General features: G+C 30.8%; 1 protein-coding gene across 5 annotated transcripts in view; it reads left to right on the plus strand.

Moving 5' to 3' along the window:
* Positions 1–20,235, plus strand: part of LOC111683220 (xaa-Pro aminopeptidase ApepP) — a 388,046-nt gene that overhangs the window by 63,187 nt on the left and 304,624 nt on the right. Inside the window, exon 5 of one of the 5 annotated variants that reach the window (XM_046949783.1) lies at positions 19,609–19,698. The exons of the other annotated variants lie outside the window; for them this stretch is intronic. Within the exon in view, the coding sequence (XP_046805739.1) occupies positions 19,609–19,698 (90 nt within the window). The remainder of the gene's footprint in view (positions 1–19,608; positions 19,699–20,235) is intronic. 5 annotated transcript variants of the gene reach the window in all.

Raw genomic sequence — 20,235 nt, forward strand, 5'->3', positions numbered from 1 at the left:
GTGTAATGAATGCTACTAATTTGATAGGGACAAGAACCTCACCCAATATCCACGAGCACGGCCGGTACATCAGGTAGCACTGTCTTTTGAGAATTAGGGCCTTTCGGGGTTTAAGTTCGTTACATAAATTTAAATGGCGCCCAACGTGGGGCATCAGCAGGAACATTTTGACGAGAAATTGTTAACCTTTTTAATTCTCATAATTTCACCATAACTTTCGCTGATGATTTCACAAATAATATCTTTGTTTTTCCGAGTTGTCGGCTATTTTTTTATATTTTTTTGTTTTCTTTTTACTGTCTTATTTTATCATTTCTGGATTTTTTAATTTTTTCAATTTTTGAGAAAATTTAAACCAAATGTTTACTGGGACATTTACATAGGAGTATCAAATGTTGTTGAGATTTTCAATTCTGATTTTATGTCGGAATTTTACTTACGATATTACTTCTAATATTTTGTTTTGATTACTGTTTTTATGTTATTTTTTTAAATTTTTTGGTTTGGGTTAATGTGTAATTGAGATTTTTGATTTTTTTGGATTATTTCTGACATCATACTCTTACAATAAACTAATCGTATTTCCTTCAAGAGTTGAGATTTTTAGTAATCATCACCTGGTTACTTTACTCAATTTTATTTTAATTTTCGTTTTTTTTATTTTTTTTTTGGGATATGTTTTGTTTAATTTTTGTATTTGGACTACCTAATAAAGCCTTAACTATGTAGTGAAATATCTTTAGCTACTCTTTGGATTTTTTTACATTTGTTTAAATATGCCAATTACAAGAAGCCAGGAAAATCTGTCGCGTTTGGAACAGCCGGCAAATTGTAGTTTTACGATTCCAATTGGGGAATCTGATAGGACTCCTGAACAAAATCAGGGACGAAAACGACGAAGACAACAACATACTGATAGTAACGAAAATACTAACACTGCTAGTGGCAATGATCAACCAGATATTCGACAAATTGTATCCAATTCAATGGTTTCATTTCGGAGTGAGATGACTGAATTCATTAGGAATGAACTAATATCGATGGTACAGGGTATGAATTTGGGTGGAAATACGAATTCATCTGATAATAGACCTATCGAACATAATTTACCAAATCCTTCTCCAAGGACAAATTCTTCACAGGAACCTTTTGTAGGTGGAAAGGTTTCCAATATAATTCGAAACTGGCGGGTAAAATTCTCGGGATGTGACAAACAAATGAATGTAGACGAATTTATTTACCGGATTAATGTACTGAAAACCAACAATTTAAACGGAGACTTCGACTTACTATGTAAACACGCCCATAGCTTATTTGACGGTAAAGCCTTGGATTGGTATTGGCGGTTTCATCGACATGATAACGAATTGGACTGGTATACTTTGACGAGGGCTTTGCGGGACCAATACAAAGGTGATTATAACGACTTTGACCTTATGGAGGACATACACAGAAGAAAGCAACGTTCGGACGAAAATTTTGACGATTTTTTCGATTCTGTTTCGGCTATGACTGACAAACTAAAAACTCCAATATCGGATGAAAATTTATGTGCTATTTTGATTCGAAATATTCGAAATGAGATTAGACATGAGTTAATTCACTTTGATATTTCAACTGTGGCAAAACTTCGACGTGAAGTAAAACGCCATGAAAAATTTGTAAAGGACATACAGACTCACGATTCTCGAAGACAGATGAAAGTACGTGTTTCCGAAATTAATATTCCAAATTCTGAGTTGACAGTTTTGGATTCTACTGAACCAGTTTCTGATATTTGTGCAATTCGAAGTGACCTTAGGTGCTGGAACTGTGACAAAATTGGACATAATTACTTTGACTGCCTGGACATACGACGAATATTTTGCTACGGATGTGGTGCAAAGGATACGTACAGACCATCATGTCCTAAATGCTCTGCAGTAAGACAGGGAAACGGACAAAAGGATGTCCGTCGGAATTAAAGCGGACATCCGAAACATCTGAACTGGACACTATCTCGGACAACAACAAACATCCCTTAATGAGACCCTATCATATTCGGCTATTAGAATATCAAAAGGCTCGGGATAGAATATTTGGTGATAGTTCTTCAAAACCAAAACGTTCCTCACTTCGCATACGAAATTTTTACCGAAAATTAAAATCATTTAGGTCGAGTGTTATATCTCCTATCATCTCACAGGATGATGATAGTAGACCATTTGTAAATTTGAGGGTAGGTGACACAAAATATTTGGCATTATTGGACAGTGGGGCAAATAGAAGTGTGATCGGTGGTGCTTTGGCTTCGGAAGTTTTAAATGCAGAACAGTTTACAAAATGCAATGGTAATGTTAGGACGGCAGATGGACAGAGACAGAATATTACAGGGACTGTGACATTGACAGTGACATTTCAGAAACAAACGAAACATTTTGACTTTTTAGTAGTACCTACCATTAAACAAGATATAATATGTGGTTTCGATTTTTGGTCAGAATTTGGGTTAAAGATTTCTGTTCCGGAAATCAGTGAAATCGAACACATAGAATCAGACCCAGATAAACTTATGTTAACACCAATACAGAGACAGCAACTGGACAAAGTAATTTCTTCATTTCCCAATTCTGAAACAGAAGGGTTAGGGTGTACAACACTATTGGAGCATTACATCGATACGGGTGACGCAAAACCCATTAAGCAACGGTATTACCCTATATCTCCTGCTGTGGAGAAGCAACTTTGTTCAGAATTGGATCGAATGATTTCCCTTGGTGTAATAGAGGAGGCACCCAGTTCTCCTTGGTCTTCACCCACTGTAGTAGTCATAAAGCCAGGAAAAATACGGATGTGTGTGGACAGTAGAAAAATTAACTCTGTGACAATAAAGGACGCATACCCTATACCGAACATTGACGGACTTTTATCGAGACTTCCTTCAGTTTATTGTATTTCAAAAATAGATTTCAAAGATGCCTTTTGGCAAATTAAACTGAAGGAAAGCTCACGACCGAAGACAGCTTTTACAGTCCCTAATCGGCCATTGTACCAGTTTACAAGAACGCCGTTTGGACTGTGTAATGCACCGCAAACGTTGTGCCGACTAATGGACATGGTTATTCCGTATAACTTGAAGACACATGTATTTGTGTATCTTGACGACTTATTAGTAGTTTCGGCAAACTTCGACGAACATTTGACACATCTAATGGAGGTGGCTACGCAATTGAGAAAGGCAGGGTTGACCATAAATATTAAAAAGAGCAGTTTTGCTCTCAATAAAGTTAAATATCTTGGTTATGTTGTAGGGAACGGGACTTTACAAGTGGACGACGACAAAGTTAGGGCCATACAGGACTTTCCGGTACCACAATCAATTCGACATTTAAGACGATTTTTGGGAATGACAGGGTGGTACCGACGTTTCATACAGGACATTGACATTCCCACTGACAGAATTATTGACAAAGAAAAAGACTTTTATGTGGACTGAGGAAGCCCAAGTGGCTTTTAATGAATTAAAGACCAGACTGACATCTGCGCCATTACTTATTCATCCGGATTTTGAAAAGCCATTTATTGTACAGTGCGATGCTAGCACATATGGCATAGGTGCAGTATTGGCGCAGAAGGACGAAAATGGGACAGAGAGACCAATTGCATATATATCTCAAAAGTTGAACAAAGCTCAACGTAATTATACAATTTCCGAACTCGAATGCCTCGCTGTCGTGATAGCTATAAAAAAATTTAGACCTAAAATAGAAGGACAGGAGTTCAAGGTAGTTACCGATCATGCAAGCCTTAAGTGGCTGATGAGCCAAAGGGATTTGTCAGGCAGGCTAGCGAGATGGTCCTTGAAGCTCCAAGGATTCAATTTTTCCATCGAACATAGAAAAGGAAAGGACAACATTGTGCCTGATACTCTCTCACGTGCTCATGAAGGCGAAACTTTTCTAGATTCTATGGAAATAAACACTTCACCTTCTATTGATTTGGAATCGAAAGCTTTTGATAGTGATGAATATGTGAAGTTACGCGAAGATTTTTCTTCATCAGGATTGCCAGATTTTCGGGTCATTGATAAGTTTATTTACAAAAGAGTTAATTTTTCCTCGGGTGATATGGATGAGTCAGACTCTTGGAAACTCTTTGTACCCAGTGAGCTACGTCATGATGTTATATACAGCGCTCATGATAACCCCAATTCTGCACATGGCGGTATTGCTAAAACTTTGGAAAAAATTAGACGGTATTTCAAAACAAATCATAGACTTTTTAAGATCAGAAATATTCTGCTGCTACGGTGTGCCTGAGATTATTGTCTCGGACAATGGCTCTCAGTTTAAGAGTAAGGATTTTGAGTCGTTCTTGGACAAAAATGGTGTTAAACATACTGTGACTGCTGTATATAGTCCCCAATCAAATGCAAGTGAACGGGTTAACCGTTCAATCAACGAGGCTTTAAGAAGTTACGTACGGGACGATCAGCGCTTGTGGGATATATACTTGCCTAGTAAAAATTGTTCATTGCGTAATAGCATACATCAATCTATAGGAAGGACACCGTATCAGGTAGTTTTCGGACAGAACATGTTGACTAACGGAAAAGACTATGAAATTTTACGTAATTTAGGAATTTTGGCTGAGACAGACTGTATTGTGGAACGACAAGACGAACATTGTTTAATACGTGACAAAATTAAGGACTACATGCGTAAAGCATATAATAAAAATTCTCGGACATATAATTTAAGATCTCGGACTAAAGACTTTACAGTAGGACAGGAAGTATACAGACGGACATTCAACCAAAGTTCTAAGGCAGAATACTATAATGCTAAATTAGCTCCAGTGGGAATAAAGGCTACCGTTTTACGCAAAATTGGTCAGGTCTACTATGAATTGCAGGATATAGAATCCGGAAATAAGGGAACATATCATGCGAAGGATATTTGGGTGTAACCATAATATGGTCTAATAAATTTTGGTTCGCCTTTTCCAGTTTCAGTTTTTTTGGAAGTATTATTCCAAACTGTAACTGTTTTGTGAGGCCATATTTTTATTCTATTTTCTTTTGGTATTGGACAAAGTTCTGTTTATTGAATTGAAAATTTTTATTCTAACACAAAAGCCTTGGAAATTTTGTTTTATAATTCTCCGTAATTGTTTTAAAAATTTGTTTTTTGAATCATTTGAAAATTTTCATTGTATTGAACGCTTCATTTGTGCAGATTTTTTTTTGTGACGTGAGAAGAGAAATTTAAATTTTGTTTTTTTTAATGGTCCTGAAATCTTTTGATAAAATTTTTGGATCTATTGGACTATTGGAAATTTGGTAAATATAGTGAAATTTACATTTAGTTTTTTTTTATAGAATCAAAACTTCTTTTGTAGGTCTTCTTTTGTTTATTTAACCAGGTCCTATGTCCTTGTTTGGTACAAGGACCTGGATTGCGTTTAATTTTGGGACCAAAAATATCCTGTAAATCCTGTAAAACGTTTTGTTTGCAGACAGATATAAAATATTCGTTACCTAATCCAGACCTCTCAAGAATCATAACATCTATAAGACTAAAATTTGAAAAAACGGCCATTGATTGAGATACAAAGTCTTTGTTCCTAATTTATTTGAAAAAAATCTCCAAACCTAATTGCAATTAACTATAATTTTAACTAAAATATCCAGTTTTTATAAATTTTTGAGTGGATTTCTGTCGAAATTTTGCTAAATTGGCATTTCAAATTTTGTTTTCTGAAATTATAACCTGACGTTATCCTGAACTCATTAATATGTAAACTATATCGACGTGAAATCACCTGATCTATGTAGTATAGATCAGGAACTACCAATTTAATACCTAAACAAACCGGATTTGACACATTTTTAAGAAAAATTTCTAAAAAAATTTCATCTCATTTAATTATTAATTGCTGGAATTAACATGAATTTTGTTTTTGTTTCACATTTAATTTAATTTAATTTTCATTAATAATTTCTTAAACTGTCAGATGTAACTTAATTTTTGTTTAACATCTGTTCAATTATATTAAATTTTTTTATTTTTTACACTGTTAAAATGTTACATTAATATTTGTCAAATAGTTTTGTTATTAACATTATTTTCGTTTCTGTTAAGCGTTAAATACTAAAAGATTTTGAAAATCCAACTGTTTATGTTAAACACTATTTTTTTACATTTCTACACAACATTGAGTGAAATTTTTATAGTATATCAAACCTTTAAGCAACTCGAAGTAACCCAAGAGACAACAGGCCTGTAACTCTTCGTGGGATGTAAATATTGGTGAGTTATAATATTTAGATTTTTATTTCACTCCACATCAAACATAAATTTCGTGATAAATTTACTTTTTATTTGCCAAAATACACAATTTTTAAAAATGTTAAATATTTTGAATACTCATACATATGTATGTTAATAACATAATTTTGTTTTTATATTTGTAAGTTTCAATATTTTAACATTAAAATTTTTCTGTTAACCTAATTTGGTATGTTAATTATTAACATAGATTGATTCATGTTAATAATTAACATTAATTTTTACTGTTAACCATTAACACATATTGGTTTCTATGTTATTAACCATATTCTTTAATTAGTTTTCTATGTTAAATTGATTGATGTTTATTTCTGTTAATCTTTGCTTAACATAAGTTTTGTTTTTCTGTTTAATATAACACAATTTGATTTTTTTTTTAAGTTTACTTTCTGTTATTTGATGAATATATCAAACGACCTTGAGTGTTAATAACATGAATAATAGTATCTATTAATTTGACAGTTTTAAAATGGAAACAATAACACTGTTATTTACATTATTTTTTTATAATTTTTCTTATATTTTGTTTTTATATTTTGATTATTATATTAATTAACTTAATTAAGAGATAAATATTGGAAATTATATGATAATGAGTTTAGTTTTGACTATTAAATATATAATAAAACTTAACTTTATGTTATTTTTCAACATGAATTGTTAAATTTGTAATTTGTATTTCATGAAAGGTTAAGGTCCTTTTATAGGTAGTTCATTTTAGGGCTATTTAAGAATGATGAAGATAGATAGCAAGGACAGGTGGGTATAGAATTATAGGAGGTTAAAACAACACCTTTTCCTCCACAACTAAACTTCCTCATCATTATATTTTATTTAGCTAATTTTGTTTTCCTGTTTTGTTTTTTTTTATTTTTAATTAGTCGATTTGGTCTAAATGCTACCTATTTTTGAATATTGTGTAATGAATGCTACTAATTTGATAGGGACAAGAACCTCACCCAATATCCACGAGCACGGCCGGTACATCAGGTAGCACTGTCTTTTGAGAATTAGGGCCTTTCGGGATTTAAGTTCGTTACACAGTGTGCACGTTATTGAAGGCGCCTTCGATGTCAATACATACCGCCAGTGTATGAATGTCGAAAGATTAAACGTGAGCATATGCCTTGACGGTAGGGTTGCCAGATTCCCATTCGCAAAAAGCTGGACATTGGCCTTTAAAAAGCTGGACAAAACAAAAAAAGCTGGACATAAAAAAATACTGAGAAATTGCTAATTTTGGTTTTGTGTAAAGTTTCACAGTGATACACCAAAAAAATGCAGGGGTTCTCATATACCAATTCTGTTATATTTGCCAATATTTATATATATTTTCCAATTTTGTTATAGTCCACAGAGTATGAATATTAGGCTTCGTTTCAAAAAATAAAATGTTTCCCGTATTTGTGATATCACAACTTTTTGGAAGGTTTTATTATCAGTGAATACTATGCAGTAATAATTTTTTCAAAATTCCAACTCCTTCTTCTGTATATCTGAGGCGGAAACCACTGATTTTGAGCGACATTTTTTACAGAGCAGAAACTGTAGAATTTATAGGAAATCATGCTCTAATAATTGATTATATAGGAAAAATCAATAAGAATGAGCTTAATTTCACACTTTTATAATGCTTCAAAAGTGCATTTAGTATTAAAATTAAAAATTTTAACACTATTTTTTTAAGGGCATTGAATATTATATTTAAATTGCATTTTTTTCTTTTGCTCTTATGCATTTACAGTGCATCTAAATTAAGTTTATATATCTTAAATTTTCCTGTAAAATAGTATACTAAAGTCAGATTTGAAATATGTACAGCAGTTTTCGGTCTATAAAAAAATGTCGCCCAAAATCGGTATTTTGGCCGCAGATATGCAGATGAAGGAGTTGAAATTTAAAAAAAAATAATTACGCCAATATTAGCGCTGTTCCAAAAACTGCCACAAAATGTATGATATCACGATTTCAAAAATATTGCGTGAAGCCTAATGAATATATTTTTAGTTTTCCCCGATCACTTCGTTAACTTACTTTTTAGAGCAAAAGATGTGAAAAAGTTCCATTTTTGAAGTTTTAAATTTTAAAAATCATAAGTACATAAGCTGTACGTAAAGAAATTGACTATCGCTCGCAATATAAATATACAGTAACTTTATGATAGAGAGTAATTTTTAATTTACTCTCAATCAAAAAGATATCCAAAAAAAATACGCGACATCCAATTTTTTGTTTATAAACAAAGATTGGTAATGCCCTTTTGCTGAAATCTCTATCGCTAACAAAACACTAAATAACAAATAATTGTAACTTTGATTTTTCCTATAAATAAATGGATATTTAAAGTTAACAAAACATGTAATATCATTAAAAATATATTATTGTTTTAAAACAACATGATACAATATTATTAAAATAAAAATTTACACAAAATCGTTAAGAGAAAGACAAACTAAATTGTTTTAAAAACGCTAGATCGACAATATTTGTTATGATTTTTCATGACAAATAAACTATTTTAAAAACTAATTTATGATAAATAAATTTAAAATAAATATAATTACAAATAATTTTTTAACATTCGTGTGTTATTAATTTATATATTTCTTTCAAAAATTTAAAATTTACCAAATTTTTGATTTCTTTGGTTTGTTTACATATTCATAAATCAAATAAAATATTCAGTAAAATCAAAAAATTCTCTATCAACGAACTTTAATTTTTACTGCTTTCTTACTCTCTCGTTGCAAGTTTTTGAACGTACGCGAATGGAATCCAATAACAATTGTTGCAAATTGTTACAAATTATCGAGTATGCGAACAGACCTAATATTTTTTACGACATTCAGCTGTTCAAGTGTTGAGACATGATGATAGAAGAGGGAAATCATAACATAGTTGTATAACAAATGTACAATCAGAGTTGGCTATCATGATTTGACAAAGATAACATAAAAACAAGTAAGAAAGTATAGTCGGGCGTGGTCGACCATATGATACCCTACACCAGTTATGAATATTAAATGTGATTTATTTTTCATAATAAAGCATTTATCTTCAATATTCCCTTGTTCCGATACATTTAAGCAATTTATGGATGAAAAACTAATTTTCTGAAAGAGGCTTTATATGGGGGCTAGGGGCAAATATGGACCAAGCCCGATAAAATTTTGTGAATATATTTATATTTACATAATATTTTATTGTGCTGAATTTCTTCATATTTGTGTTTATAAGTTAATTTGGGACATTCAAGTAGTTTTCTGAAGATTACTTTGTATGAGAGCTAGGGTCAAATGGGACCCGATCTTTATGAAATTTGGCAGGGTCATCATGACTTCTAATAAACTTAGTTGTGCCGTATTTCATCGACATATCTGTATATTTAATAAAATTATGAGTTCAGAAGCCCTTTTCGGGGGTTCTGTTCAATGGGGGCTAGGAGAAATAATGGACCGATTTTAACCATTTTCAATAGGCTTCGTCCTTGAGTCAAATAACACCTGCGTGCCAAATTTCATCCAATTATCTTGAAAATTGCGACATGTACCTTGCGCACAAGGTTTACATGGACAGCCATCCAGACGGACGGACGGACGGACATAGCTTAATCGACTCAGAAAACGATTCTAAGCCGATTGGTATACTTTAAGGTCTAGGATGAATATTTTTGTATGTACAAACATCTGCACAAATCCAATATACTAATGTGGTGTAGGGTATAATTATTGCAGTGCACTACAAATATTTTATTTAGCTGGACAAATTAAATTTTAGCTTGAAACTGGACAAGCATCAAAAAAACTGGACAATCCAGCCAAGTCCAGCCAGGCTGGCAACCCTACTTGACGGTCTATCTCACGGTGGTCTTTTTCATCCACTGGGAAGACTAGATATGGTCCCTGAATTTCTCAAAGATGAACTCAGGTAGCAATTTTTGAACATGGCATACTAAATCAGTACTAATCTCCAATATATGTAGACTTTCCCGATCTTTCACCAATTTTAGCATCAATTCCATTCCCATGATCATAAAGATCGATCTACGGGATGACAGGCAACCATTGAATACTGACCTGTCAATTCCCCAGCATATACTAGCGTCCCACTACACAAACATCTGGTTTACGAATCCAGCATATGCTGCTTTATACACAGACATTTGACATCACCAGTTTATAGTCCCGGCACACTAGAGGTATTGGTAGCACCTCTTTACCCCGGGATTGCAATACACCATCATGGAAACATGCCCCCCGGAGGGAATCGCCAGTGTATATAGTTTGTTATCAAATGATACACCAATGTAGTGCACAACTTCGTTTAAGCCGGTATCCACCGCTGTCTACCAGAAAAAGATTTACATTTTCTGAAAGCGCTCGACGAGATCTTGAAAAAACATGCTTGGACTACTACTTATCTCTTATAATATCCCAGTTATAGGCATTTAAAAATTTAGTGATACAAAATTTACCATACCATGGTCCGCCTTTTTTGAATACCGTGCGTAATTTTCGACCAAATGGACTCAATTTTTTTTTTGTTAGCTAGACAACAAAATTTCCAATAATATACAATTTTAGATTTTTGCCGTTTTTTTGCCAAAAATGTGTCTCAACTCCTTTATTAATAAAATAAAATTTTCTTTAAGAACATATAACAATTTTATAGTTTTCTAAAAGATATCTTTAAGCAGAACGCTTTAGCGTAAAAAACTTGTCCTATTTTTTGAAAATGTTGCCACTACGTTCTTCCGAATATGACCTATTTTTTATCAAAACTTCAACTTTGGGCGACATGTTCTAAAATCCCAAAGCTGGGATCAGAAAACTGAAAGCAGTTTTGGAAACCTCAATATGTTTTCTATTCTATTACTCCAAAATTATTTTCCCAGCCCTGAAAGAAATGTGGACCCTATGGGCAAAAATGTAAAAAATCCCATTTTTGGGATTTTCATTCCTATTTTGGGAATTGCGGTATGCCCTTTGACCTTTTCAATTTTTTTTTGCATTTTCTTTTTTGAAATGACAAATTTAACAAGCGTTGAAAATTTCATTGAGTTTTGTTCATAAATAAAGATTTTGTCTCATATTAAATATTTGTTAAATTTCTAAAACTATGATTTATATCAAAGTTTTAATAGGGTCGCAGATAGCTACAACAATTTAGTCCATATTTATCCCTTAATATCATTTTTTAGTTAGATATGGCAATTCTCTACCCTCTACAAAAAATTTCAAGCCAATATCTCAATTACATTTAAAAATATGTTCATTTAAACCTGTGTCCTTTAATTTCATCTTTTTCATATTTTAGTATGACAGAACATACATTTGGTGTTGAATAAAATATTTGGACAATTTTAAAATTTATTTAGTTAATTAATTTATTAAAGACTATAACATTGTATATACAATAAAAAATTATAATTTTATTATGAACCACGCACAACAACACCTAAATCTCCCCACACAAAACACCTTTTCCGCCCACCGAAATATAAAACACAATTTAATACAATATCATCAGTTAGTATAATAGCTTTTTTTATTTGAACTGTTTATCTTAAACATAATACAATTAATTTTTACAACCTACTTATATAATTAATTCCTAACACTACTTATTTTCTATAAAATAATCTGTCATAACGGTATACATATCCATAAGGTAATATAAGTCCTTTAAATCTTCCTCGTTTTGAGATGATAGAGTTTCATAACAAATCCATCTTTTTCGCATAGATCAGAAGATAGAAGTAAACTATTAAAAATATCTTCATTCTGTGATTGCCTGGAGCATTTTCTTGAGCTGAAAAGTTGAACATGCTTAAAATTTCGATACAGGGATTCAAGTAATTTAGAAATTTCAGATGTATATTCCCCCAAATCGATTTCCATTAATTTTATGTTTACTATTCAGTGCCATTAAAATAGTGTTAACTCTTCGAAGCAAGTCCTTGTCGATTCCAGTTATTTTTGAAGTAATTTCAAAATCACGAAAAAAACTTCTCGCCGTATTACCGTCATTTGTACTACCGCAACTTGGAAGTGGTTTGTCGATGTTTAATTTCATCTGAACTTTAAAGTTCTATCAATACTTCATTATTTTTTGTTGATTTAGTAAGATTCTCTGGCACACTTCTATATTTAAGGTCGTATGCTATGTGTAAAAAGTAATCAAAAAATCGTATTCTGGAATGAAGTGGTGAAATTCCGAAAGACAGGACTTCTTCATTAATACTTCTGCTTTTGTTTATACTTGAGAATTGCGACTTTTTCTCATTACATATTGAGCATCTCCAGAAGGAAGAAGTTTCTGTTATGGCATTGCAGACCTTTCCATCAATCATTGTTAAGCTTAGCTGATATGATACGTTAATAGAGAATTCCTTTATTTTTATGCAAATGGGCTCCAGTGCATTTATTTATTTCATTTTTTAAATATTCCACTAAATCTTTTGTTGTTTTCTTTGACTTCTTTATATATTCAACTCCTAAGCTTCTACAAAAATTTTTTGAACCCGGAGTTGTATTGATCCATATATCTTCGAATGAATTTTCGATGCTTGACGATGATAGATTAAGGGAATATGAACGAATTCGTAATGGCACTAATGATGACATAAATACACTTTTGTAGTCTGCTAGTGTCCGACTTCCACAAGCTTGTTTGTATTCTGGAAGTGCTGATAAACCGTCACATCCCCACTTACACATTAAGATAACATCACAGTTATGAATTTTCTTAGTTGGTCTTCTGAAAAGTCTGTCACAATTCTTGATGCTTTGTTTTCGAGCAAATATGATATATCAATACAAGCTTCCACATCATTAACAACAATAGGTGATGGTAGGATAGTTTGTTTTTTCCTGGATCGCCTTGTATGATGGTAATATATTGTGTCCTTTTTCATGCAGAGCTTTCCTTAATATTTGGTATTTATTTTGACTGAGACGCAGATACAACATAAGCGCTATTGCTTCCTCTTCAGTAAAATTTGATTGTGATGTTGGAGTTGGTATACTTTCCACAATTCGCTTAAGTCGTTTTGGTGATGCATTAGGAGGAATAGTTGCAATATGTACGGCATCCATTGGTTGGTTTTCCTTTTTCAGCATTTCGTTAAATGTATCCGCAATTTCCTCATTTGAGATTGAAAAAAGTTTTTATGTGATCCTCTTTTTTTACCTTGAACATAAGACTTCGTATGACTTGCAAAGCGCTCCTGTTGATGTGTTGTAAGTTGAGATTTCCGTAGTAGTTTCCATCCAACTACAACATTTTAATCGAAATTTCTTTTGATTTACATCAAAAAGTTGTAAAAAGTTTTCAATTTTTTATGTCTGTTTTTTCTACTTTTCTACTATATGTAGTTTTTTATATAATTTGAAATGTCTTCAATTCTTCCTGGCCCTTTTGAAGACACACTCCATAAAAGGGAACACAACTCTTCGTACTTTAATGTAATTTTCATTGTAGATTTATTAAATATGGTACTTAAAATCTGAGAAGTTTACTTGTATACCAATTCTTGTCATTTCCGATACAGGTATTTCAAAGTAAAAAATTACGAATTTTCTACCTATTAACATTTAGGACTATATTACTATAACCTGTAATTCAGTAATTGATATTTCTTATTAGTGAATGAATCGAAATTATCTTTACCTGTATATTTTTACCTACATGATCATAAACGAAACAGAACGAAATGATCTGTCGATAAAATTTAGGTAAAAAATAGTTGTGAATTTCTGAAAATTTATGCATAATAGGACCTTTTAATTATAAGGGTAAGCAAACAAAGAGAAAATAGTTAAATATTATAAGATTTAAATATGTTCTGTCATATTTAATACTAAAATATGAAAAATATGAAATTAAAGGATACAGGTTTAAATGAACATATTTTTGAATGTAATTGAGATATTGGCTTGAAAATTTTTGTAAAGAATTGAGAATTTCCATATCTAACTAAAAAAGACATTAAGGGATAAATATGGACTAAATTTTTGTAGCTATCTGCGACCCTATTAAATTTTTGATATAAATCATAGTTTTAGAAATTAAACGAATATGTAATATATGACAAAATCTTTATTTATGAACAAAACTCAATGAAATTTTCAAAGCTTGTTAAGTTTGTAATTTCAAAGAAGAAAAAAAGGTCAAAGGGCATCCCGCAATTCCCAAAAATAGGAATGAAATTCCCAAAAATGGTATTTTTTACTTTTTTTCCCATAGGGTCCACATTTCTTTCAGGGCTGGGAAAATACTTTTGGAGTAAATATAAAACATATTGAGGTTTCCAAAACTGCTTTCAGTTTTCTGATCCCACCTTTGGGATTTTAGAACATGTCGCCCAAAGTCGAAGTTTTGATAAAGAATAGGTCACATTCGGAAGGACGCAGTGGCAACATTTTCAAAAAATAGGACAAGTTTTTTACGCCAAAGCGTTCTGCGTAAAGATACCTTTTAGAAAACTATAAAATTGTTATATGTTCTTAAAGAAAATTTATTTTTATTTATTTTATTAAATTATATCTGCAAATGATATTGATCTGAAATTTATTGTATATTATTAGAATTTTTGTTGTCTAACTAACAAGAAGTGTCCATTTGGTCCAAAATTACGTCCAGTATTCAAAAAAAGGCGGACCAAGGTATGGTAAATTTTTTATCACTAAATTTTTAAATGCCTATAACTCGGATATTATAAGAGTAAGTAGTATGTCCAAGCATGTTTTTTTCAAGATCTCGTTGAGCGCTTTCAGAAAATATAAAAATGTTTATATTTATAAATATAAAAATTTTACATGTCGTAGGTACCCTACTTTGAGCCGCCCCGTCCCGGGGCATCTGCGGGGTTCATCTTCAAAACTTAAGCTCGAATACTCCTTGGCTACGCTCACGCCAAACTTTATACCGATTGGATCAGCCGTTGAGTAATGCCAGATTTATTTCCAAAAAATTTCGATTCTGCCCCAATGTGCATCAGTGGTGATAGAAGGTATATACAACTTTGTCATTCCGTGTGTAACACCACGAAATATTCATCTGAGACCCAACTATCCGGGATCTTATCAAGGTCTTTGTATTACACGCTCACAATAAAACAAAGCAATAGAATTAACCCAATTTCACTCAAAATGTTCTTCATTTTCCTAAGTTGTCGGGAAAAGTTATGAAAAAAAATATAAAACAACCTCAAAGAAATAAGCATTTTTACACATTCTGATGTAATTTTCTCGAAAACTATTTAAGATAATTCCATAAATATCACCATATATTCGTTTCTACACAAGAGCTTGATTTCTACGGACAATCGCCAGAATCGGTCCACAATTTCATATAACTCTTATACAAAAATACAAACTCATTACTAAATTAAGGTATCCATCAACGTTTTTTGGATCGGACCATACAAGGTCCCCTCCCGAAAATAACTTAAACGAACACAACTAATTGCTAAATTAAGATATAAAGTTTGGCACAAGTATTGCTTATAATTATAATAATAATATACTATATAATTATATAAAGAAAATGGTCTGTGTAATGTTCAATAAATCTTGGAGTTGTAATGGATTTAATTCTTGGGACTTTTCTATTGAAGACATGAGAAAACTCATTTCTATAAATATTTGATCAATTAAAAAGAGTATTAGTGTAAAAGTAGCTGGTGGAGGGTATTTAAGATTCCGCTCAGCCGAATATAGCACTCTAACTTGTTTTTATATTAAGCAGTTTAAGATATTGCATTGTTTATGGTAATTCACTTTTTGAATGTATTTTTGAAATCGTTCCCCCTTTTGAAAAAGTTTTAAAAGTGCATAGGTCGATTGTGTGAAGCTTTTTTTGCAAAATATAAAAAAGTGTTTTTTGTGACGAGTATTGCATTAATTTTTTAGATTTTTAAAATGTTTTATATTGGGAAATTTTAACATTTTATTGATATTTTATGCATTTAACAGAATCTAAAACATCTACATAACTGAAATACACAAGGCATCTAAACCAACAGACATCTTAACATACATAATGAAAAACACAGAAAAACAAAAATAACAACGCAATGACGCCAACAGCACCTAAACATACAAAAAAAGTACACAGCTGAATAAAACCAAATACATCTACACACACACGTGTACATCTTTTTCTAATATACAGTGTTGTTGTTGCTTTTTTAACAAGGCATGAAAAAAATATGAAATTTTTTGATGAAATTTTCAGAGGTTGTCTCGGATTTTTGCTCATATCTCCGTTATTTACCGATCCATTTTGCTGAATTTAAATAGCGATCTTCTAATAGAATAGCATGTCTAATAGAATTATTGAAGATTCGGATCTCGCCGATATCTGGGGTCCTCTAAAAACTGATTTCAACAGACAGACGGACATGGCTTAATCGACACCGCTATATAAGGATCCAGAATATATATACTTTATAGGGTCGGAAAATTATATTATAGAAATTACAAACGGAATGACAAACTTATATATACCCTTTTCACGAAGGTGAAGGGTATACAAATAAGGAATAAGTAAGATAGCTTGATTTGAAAATAGATTTTTTTTTTAATTGACAAATTATTTCTGTAATAGTTTTTTTCATAGTTAATGACCATGATTGTGGGCTGGCCAACGATTTTGACTCCTTTTAGTTCCACATCTCGGGAAAAGAAATCATTTTAAAAAATCCATAAGTTAAGGCAAATAATTTGGACATTAATTTATAAGTAATCCTAAATACATATAAAATAAATAATAGTCTTCTAATAGAAATCCAATGCTTGATATTTATATACAAACTCGACTTTGCCTGATAACCTAATTTCAAAGAGGAATAGAATTGATCAGTGTGTTGTCTAAAGATGAGTATTGAGAATCATTTTCTAAGCGTGAAATTAAATGGAAAGATTTATAGAAAATAAAGGTTGACGGCAATATTGTATAAAATTTGCCTAAAGATTACACCGTACAACAAATTGGGAAAAATTGTTGCACACATGAGCAAGACCAATTACGTTGGAAACTACATACTTGATATAGTTAAACTACATTTTTGGTTTTTTTATTTTCTGATCGATTCTTCCTTTAAAAGGACTTTAAAGTTTAAAAGGAAGAGTAAGCATAATTATATTTAGCTTAAATTTGGTTTGGTCTAGTAGGACAATATAGGTATCGATTGAAAGAGGAGAATAACAGTATTTTTACAAATAAAATAGTTTTAAAATGTTAGAATAAAAAAACTAAAAAAATGTCCTTTTAAATTTTAATCCTTTAATATCCTTATTTTCTATAGTCAGTTTTTTTAGAAAAAAATATATGTTATATTTACAAATATGGAGTTGCAGACTTCCAAATTTCATGTCTTTATCTTTATTAGTTCTTTGTAAAATAAATAAAAGTTAAGATGTATTCAAATTTAAAAAAAATTTGTTGAGAATAGTTTGTTTAATTTAATTTATTATTTATACCAATTACCTACCCCCATTATCCCAATGTCTGTTAATTTTTTTATCCTAACGTTAAATTGACAGTTTTCAGACAAAATATCTACCAATTAAACATAACCGGTGGTTGAGATAACAGGCCTTAAAATATATAAAATTTTATCTCGTATGATTATGACGGTTTAGTGATTAAAACATGCATGTTCCGAATTCTAAAATACACTTCAAGATAATATGATAAGCGCAATATTATTATATATATATAAAATATAATATAATTAATATAAACATTAATATCACGATAAAAAGCTACATAAAAACGTTTACATATGTAGACATAAATCTCTCCTCTTAATTTTATAATATACATATTAAAGGCCTGCTTATGATGGCGCACACGATATTTGTTTAACAAATTTTCGCATTATTGTTGTCTTGGTGCAGTCCTTTAATCTCTATTTGACTCTAGCCCACATTCAGAAAATTAGTTTTTCTTCAATATGTCGCAATTGAAATAAAATTCAACATAAATATTTTATTTGCTAATATAAATCACATTTGAAAGAAATTTACAACTGGTGTAGGGTATGATATGCTCGGCCAAGTCCGGCTATACTTTCCTAATTTGTTTAAATATTTATGTATATCATGGTTTACTAATTGCACATGATATACCTTCGCACTGTTGTATTTTTAATAAAAACTATATAATAAACTACTTTGATAACATTATTGGGATGTCAAAGATATTTTTAAAAGATATATACAATTTAGAATAACTATAGAGTTCGGAATAATTGTGTTAAATTAAAAAGGAAAATATAATTTCCAAGAAAGGAGTTTTAACATGAAAGGATAAAAAATGCAATATATCCTTAATCGATTGTTATCTTTTCATATTCTTCAAAGTTTCCACTTTTTTAACTTTTTATCATAGAGATAAAGAAACTCGGTTCCACAATAACAAATTTCTAATTTTTCTACATAATATTTTAACAAAAAAAGGACTTTGAAATTTTTAGAGAAGAAAATATTATTAATTAATTTATTGAGATATTTAAAAAATATTATAAAAATTAAACAAATGGAGCTATGAAGACCAAAATTCAGACTTTTTTACTCCATTCTAATGTCTTTATTATGAATATTTTTTGTTGAACAATTTCGTATAAAATTTCAAGGATAATAAAGGATAAACTTTTATAAGGATATTTTTTACATCTTTTTATTCTTAAAAAATAAAACAAAATACAAGATAAAAATACTGCAATTGTCCTCTTTAGTTTGATACCCATATTGTAATAATAGGGTGGCTTAAAATATTTTATAAAAATGTTTGAAAATTGTATGCACCTCAAATTTTAAAGTCCTTTTAAAAGGACAAACGATCAGAAAATGAAAAACTGAGTACGCAGTTATACCATATAAATTATGTGCTTTCGTATGTATATGGTTTGGTTCGTGTGTGAAAAATGGTGTTGGACGGTGTAATCGTTTATTCCATGTAATGAACTGGATGAAGAATTAGTTCATTCTTCTGTTGATTTAAGTTTTGAAATTTATAATTCTACAAGAAAAAACAGAAACAGCATTCATCATTTTATGATGATTTTATATACATTAAATACAAAAAAAAGAAAGAAAAAGCTAGAAAACTTATATAACTAGCTTTTAACAATCTATTTTTAGCGAGCGGAGTTTTTCAACATCAAGATTTATTAAAAACAAACAAAAAAATGTTCTACTATTGTTTAAAATTTGCTATTGATTTAAAATCTTTTATAATATTTAAAACGTTTTGTATATGTATATTTTAGGTGAAAAATAATTCAGGAAAAATATGGATATCACCAAGTTCAAGTTATTATCTTACTGCTTTAATTCCAAAGAAACAACGCCATCAAGAGGTAAGTAAACTCATTAACGACATTTGTATTTCATTTTATCGACTTACTGCGTATGTAAAGCTAAATTGTGTTATTGTTACCCCTCAGAAAAATTAACTTGTACCTTTTTATGTTGTTTTAATAATCTGTTTTAGTTGTTTTAATAATTAGTTATAGCTGCGGACATTTTTAGTTGCAATTATTTTTATAATGACTGATTCATCATCGTCCATACCAAACCGTTTTATTTAGAACATGCATATTTTATACTACGTTTTTTTGGCGTTATTTAGATCAGACGTCGGCGCTAGTATTGTCCTGAATACGAATATTTTCGGTAGTTACATGTATACAGCACGATCGCATACAAACTTCTCAAGAAGAGTGTCAAAAATAAAAATATTTTATTTAGTTGCTTGGCATCAATCAACAATGTAGGTTGATGTCGCTTTGTTTCAGAAATTGCAAACGCAATTTGGAAAAACAAAAACACAACTTCAAAAACAAGAGCATAATTTACAAAAACAACACCCTAATAATTTTCTAGAATGCATAACA

Source organism: Lucilia cuprina, chromosome 4 (assembly GCF_022045245.1).
Source record: "Lucilia cuprina isolate Lc7/37 chromosome 4, ASM2204524v1, whole genome shotgun sequence".
In the NCBI taxonomy this organism is placed as follows: domain Eukaryota; kingdom Metazoa; phylum Arthropoda; class Insecta; order Diptera; family Calliphoridae; genus Lucilia; species Lucilia cuprina.